The sequence below is a fragment of the Priapulus caudatus genome, unplaced genomic scaffold (genome assembly GCF_000485595.1).
Source record: "Priapulus caudatus unplaced genomic scaffold, Priapulus_caudatus-5.0.1 Scaffold84, whole genome shotgun sequence".
Classification (NCBI taxonomy): Eukaryota; Metazoa; Priapulida; class Priapulimorpha; order Priapulimorphida; family Priapulidae; genus Priapulus; species Priapulus caudatus.
Window position 1 is genome coordinate 152,676 of NW_014577145.1, and position 6,336 is coordinate 159,011.

The 6,336-nt window shown below is 41.4% G+C and overlaps 1 protein-coding gene across 4 annotated transcripts; it reads left to right on the plus strand.

The window, feature by feature from the left end:
* Positions 1–665: 665 nt before the first annotated feature.
* On the plus strand, positions 666–2,553 carry LOC106804732 (ankyrin repeat domain-containing protein 40-like). 4 transcript variants are annotated; one of them, XM_014806049.1, is made up of 4 exons: positions 666–824; positions 1,136–1,290; positions 1,462–1,821; positions 2,127–2,553. In XM_014806049.1, exons 1-4 carry the CDS (start codon positions 691–693, stop codon positions 2,432–2,434), a joined length of 957 nt encoding a protein of 318 aa, XP_014661535.1. In that variant the 5' UTR covers positions 666–690; the 3' UTR covers positions 2,435–2,553. The 4 variants fall into 4 exon arrangements, with proteins under 4 accessions (XP_014661535.1, XP_014661536.1, XP_014661537.1 ...); XM_014806050.1 differs by having other exon boundaries at positions 1,462–1,809; XM_014806051.1 differs by having other exon boundaries at positions 719–824; positions 1,141–1,290.
* Positions 2,554–6,336: the final 3,783 nt, after the last annotated feature.

Below are 6,336 nucleotides of genomic sequence, written 5' to 3' on the forward strand. Positions count from 1 at the left end.
GAGAGAGAGAGAGAGAGAGCTAGAGGTGTGTGTGACAGAGAGAGAGAGAGAGAGAGAGAGAGAGAGCTAGAGGTGTGTGTGACAGAGAGAGAGAGAGAGAGAGAGAGAGAGAGCTAGAGGTGTGTGTGACAGAGAGAGAGAGAGCTAGAGGTGTGTGACAGAGAGAGCGACAGAGCACGAGAAAGGACGGATGAAAGGATAGACGGCAGCAGTGCATATATTGTATATTTACGGCAATCAGCAGAGCGTCCCGTTGCGCAATCATGCGTGTACGCAAGTCGCGCGATCACTGTGTGAGTGGATGTCCCGATGCATAGCTTGGAGGCTAGGCGACCGGTTCCGGACGCGTAGCCACTGCGTATATATATATATTATGTGTGTAAATGTGCAGCGGCATGCGTGCCCCCCCCCTAGCTGGGTGAGCACCTGCGGTGCTCGATTTCCTTGGACCTCAAAACGCACAAACACACCAAACAAAATTTTACCGCCTCACACACCTTTTTGGCCAGGGGAAACACTGATATGTATGTGCTTTCGTCATGCATGGGAGGCGCACTTGCATACATTGCTTCGTCTCTATGCGTGCATCTGTGTGTGCGTAAGTCTACGTGTTTGCCTGCCTATAATATGATTAAGTAATTTTTGTGTATGTTTTACTTTCAGGCTTTGAAGTTTTACTGCTGAAAATACATGGCTGTGATAACTGGAGTAAAAGCAGTTGAGGAACAGTTGCGGGAAGCGTCTTGTATCGGAAACTATGAGACCGTGCAGTCACTCATTTATGGCGGAGTTGATGTGAATTCACAGCATGACATCAATGGCTGGTAATCATAATTTTGTATAATTTTTAGGGAATTCTTTGCAAAATCCTTGTTTGGACCCCGCAAATGCGTTTTCGCATGTGCTACACAAATCTGGGGTGCTAAACTAGGATTGGGCTGAATTCATTATGGTAAAATGAAATTTGAAATGGACAGGTTTACATGTATTTAGAGCATTCTAAAAATAATGTAAGAGAGCATATCTTTGGGTCATTTTTCATGCTTACGGGAAAGGTTTTTATTTGTGGTTAATACAAGTGGGTGAAGTATTTCCCATATTATACATATGAAGTTGTGTTGTGTTATATGCACAGGACAGCATTGCATTGGGCTGCCAGACGAGGTCATGACACGATAGTTACTTTCTTAGTGAAACATGGAGCTGATCCCACAATTAAAACCAAGAATGGCGAGTCAGTTCTTCAGATTAGTAACAAAGAGACCATACGGAAGCTTCTGGGAGCTACAGGTATTGTAATCTGTATAAAGGGGTGTTGATAGATGACTCGATATGAAACTGGTGATGTTAAATAGTTATGTACAGGTGAATGAAACTGAAGATAGCCGCTGTTGATCGTAATGCTTATGTTATAGTAACTAAATAATGTAATAAATTGATGACTAATTGTCCACGTTTCAGATCACGAGGAACAAACAGAAGACCACGAAAGGAACCCTCTTCCATTCCAGCCAAGCTATTTGCAAAATCCACCCTTTCCTTATCTAACAGAAATGAATCCAGCATTATCTGAGGAGCAGATTGCACCATCACACCAGCCAGCAACAGCAGTGTCACCTGCAATAGCAGCTAAATATGTCATAACAAACGGCCTTCCTGTAGCTGAGAAAAACCCGGGCAGTAGAGACCATTTACAACATTGCTCAGTACCTGACAAAATGGCTGGTCAGGTTCACGAGGAGAAGATTTCATCAAGCGCACCTCACTGCTGCCATCACTGTTGCTGTATGCAAAAGTCTATCACACCAAGTAATGTTACAGGTATACGCTACATAATAAACTGTGGACAGTTGAGGCCAAATGAGAACTGTACTCGATTATATATATATGTACCAGCAGTGGTGTTATGAGAAGCAACAATATAAACTAAAAAGGCCTATGTATTGTATTTGGTATTATCAGGAGCGTATAATGACAAATGTCATTATACGCTCCTGGTATTATGTAAATACTAGTAAGCATTATAGGTTTGGTCACTTTTGTTATAGTTGCTATGATGTGTAGTCATTCCTATATTGCAAACAATGTTATGTTTAATGTGCAATGTGCTCATTTGCGTGTTTCAGAATTGGTGCTGAAGGTTCGGATTGCAGACGCAGTGGATCCGGACTTTATTGAGATGGAGTTGACCAAGCAGCAGCTGACCTTTTCTCTCCTTCTTAGTACATGTTGTCAGGAACTAGGTATCAAACCTGATACAGTTATGAAAGTACGAAAATTGCCCAACACTCTTTTGCGCAATGATCAGGATGTAAAACGGTTGCTGAACTTTCAAGAAATTGAGTTGGTGCTAAATACATACGCTGCTAGTGCAAAAGCTTGTGTTAAAAATTCAGGTAAAAATTCAGGTAAAAATGGAGTTCTGTATTATTGAGCATTCACTTGTCCTATTATAGTTTATATCTCTGGGCCCGGTTTCACAAAGCGTAATTAAGTCCTTAATCATGATTAACTTCCTGTACTTAAATTGAAGTGACTGTTTCACGAAGCGTAATTAAAGTTAATCATGATTAAGTTAATCACAATATTTAATTCTACTCTTGAGCATGATTAAATCCACTAATCATAATTAGTTGGTGTGCGAAAAAACAACATGGAGGCCGCAATTAATTACGAACGAATGAATGACCGCAGAATTGGTCAATATAGACATTGCTACAATTATATAAATACATTCAATGACGAGGAGTTAATTAAGGCAGAGATACCGCTTCGGGAGGAAAGGGATAGAATTTGTTCATGATCTAGTGAAAGACGGCCTACAGAGGCCGACAAAACGTTCCTGCGCGATTCCGTCAATAATGCAACTGCTGATAGCGCTACGTTTCTATGCCACTGGAGCTTTCATGAACGAAATTGATGATTCTTTCGGAGTTTCGAAACCGGCCCCTGTTTACGAACTGCAACAATGAGCTGCAAGGCGTAATCAGTGAGCATATGACCATTGGAAATAATGGAATGACCACTGGACTTATTTAAACATTCGCAACACTTCACTTGACTGAAAAAACTCTAAAGCCCGGCGCACACGTGAGTTATTTTACTCAAGTAAAATGACGCATGCGTCATTTTACTCACGTGTGCGGCGGATTTTCGTTGAGTAATTTGACTCAGGCGTCATTTTACTTGAGTAAAATAACTCACGTGTGCGCCGGGCATAACACATAAGGCAGTTGTCTTGTCGAAATTGTGATGTGTGTTTTTGCCCTTTGTGATTGTGCTTTTGCTGTTTGTGATTGTCATTTGTGCTACTGCTCTTGCCAGCAGAGAAAGTATTATAAGACTAAGGGGCGTCTGCTCAGTAGCGTATCAAAAAAAATCATGAAGTGTTTTAAATCCTAAATTGTATAGGGTTGAGTCTAGGGTTGTGAGTGTCATCAGACATCAGAATATAGCCCACAGTATGCCTCAGAATGCAGGAAAATGGCTTAAATATTTCAAAATGTCTTGGGGGAGCATGCCCCCAAACCCCCCCCAAGCGCTGGCATGTCCGCGGCACGCGGGTTGCCTTGGCTTCTGCAGCCCAGGTACATTTCGCCCCCCTGTTCATCCATTTCTGAATACGTCACTGTCTGTTAGTTAAAGCACAGGCACTTGAAGCATATCAACAGTAAACATACGCCGCGCGTACACTGACACATATATATTGAGTCTCAATATATATGTGTCAGTGTACGCGCAATGGAGGCGGCGTATGTTTACTGTTGATATGCTTCAAGTGCCTGTGAGTTAAAGCTTCATCGCCATGTTATAAACGCCTATGCTTCTGGTGTGTTCCGTGTCTGATTATATTTATAGTTAATATTATATTTATAATTAATATAAACTTGAAAAAGAAGTTCACATCGGATGATCGACGGTAGGCCTAGAGCATTCCGATTTTTTCATAACAATATAACTTATAAGGCCTAACAGTGGCTGTGATGCTAAACCAAATCGCGTATCTGTTCACCAACTACATTTATTGGCTCACGTTATTATTAATCGTCGTCATCGTCTTCCGGCACGAAAATATCATGTTCCTCTAATAACGCTGCTCCCATCTTTGCTACAGTTGCGCCGAAAAACAATCCGGGAAACGCTGCTAAGATGACCTTAACAAGTCCAAACTTTAGTTTCACTGGTTCAGGTAGGACCGCTCCTGTCACTGTTGTGAGTGTCCTACATCCTGATATCTGTAGTAGGCTTACATTACTATGGGTCTTTGGTAATATTTTTGTAGATATTCGCAACAACGACCAAAATTGTGAAGCCATTTTTGACGATCTGACATCTGAGCAAACTGAGGTCTATTTATTTCCTAGTTCGGATGCCGTAAACCTCTATATATACGATAGATGGGGTATCTAGCGCTTCACTCCATGTACTTTGGTCCTCATTGAGAACGTAGGGTACATCTAGGTGAGTACACCTACTGTCGCCTGTGACTGTCGCTAGAGCCTCGAATTCGTACATGTGTATATAGCTTTGCCGTTGCAATGTTATGATAGTTATTTATATAAATATATTTATTCATAGATACCGCTTAGGTCAGTGAAATCAGTAGCTGAAGTGAAGTCAACGTACTACGTGGGTAAATTGTGAAGGCTGGTGAATGCTATTTGAGTCGTTGATAGGGACCTGTTATTGTTAGTGTTAGTGTTAGTGTTACTGTTACTGGTACAGTGTTAGTACTCCGTGTCACAGGCACTTGAAGCATATTGAAGGCATATCAACAGTAAACATACGCCGCCGCCATCGCGCGTACACTGACACATATATATTAAAGGCATAATAGGCCCATCGATTATGCAATTTTAACGAATGCTAGAGTAACTGGCACCTTGTGTAGTTAATAAGTACATTACCTTATAGCCAAACGCGTATTAGTTTGTCCAATACATTGCTGGTTACTTAAGAAATGTCTAATTGAAATCCGCAGTCCACGAAATCAGTTGACTGACTTGTTTACAGTTCGAAACCGCATACTTCGAAACGGGGTTGTGAATACAGATTTATAGTCCACCGCGACATTTTCGCCACGCATGCCAAAAACGAACGCACGCATGCATTTTCGCTCGGCCGTACGCAATGCTAGCGATAGTACAGTACCGTAACTGTATACGTAACAGTAGCTCTGATTGCTAATGAACGTGGAATCCACGTACGAATCACTGACGCTCGTGATAATAAGTAGGCTGTGTTGGGGGCCAACGCTATGGGAGGATCGCCGGAACTAACCACGGCCACAGACTAAACATGGAAAGCAGACGGCACTACGCGTATTTACGTATATTGGTCAAACGAATACACCTGTGTCTGAAATTGAAGACATGTGGGTACCCGTTCATTAGCACCCAGTTTATTTACTTGTGCTCAATACTGAGATACACCCAGAGATACATTCTACTAGCTCTTTAGTCGTATATAAGCATCCGCGGGACAAACAATTCTTGCTAAACACCCGTAGCAAACATGTGACGTTGCCTAACCGAATTCGAGGCTATTTTGCTTGGCAACCAATTTAGCGTTGGCGCCAGATACCAGATTTACGGATTTCAATTAGACATTTCTTAGTAATTAGCAGTGATATTGGACAAACTAATACGCGTTTGACTATAAGGTAATGTACTTATTAACTACAGAAGGTGCCAGTTACTGTAGCATTCGTCAACTTTGTATAATCAATGGGCCTATTATGCTTTAAGTATTATATATGTGTATATGTGTCAGTGTACGCGCGATGGCGGCGGGCGTATGTTTACTGTTGATATGCTTCAAGTGCCTGTGCTCCGTGTACTCGGACTCATACACTCTACAGTATTATTCACTATTAACTATTATTAGTAAGTATTATATTAATAATACTATTATATTATACAGTCCTAGGACTCCACACGCCACACCCTGGCTGTCACTGACACAGTCATATAATATTTTATTTATACACAAATACAACGGTTTATTTCTTTTTTTCTCCATGTAAAAGACTGTTTTCAGTAAATGTATTTGTATTTGAATTATATACCGATTACCGGTATGCAATAAATATAACTAAAGATTTAATAATAATAATTATAATTATAATAATACTAATACTAATAGATGTTTTGATGTCAGATCGTTTGAATTGAGTTAACCCGTGAATGAAGGTTTTTGATCTCCAGACGGGTTAGCTCTAGTACTATAGCCCGCGTACAGTCGCCGCAACAAGCCGCAGGCCTTGGCCGCAGCCGTCGCCGCTGGCCTGTCGCCGTTGCCTGCGGCAACTGTACGCGGGCTATAGTACTAGAGCTA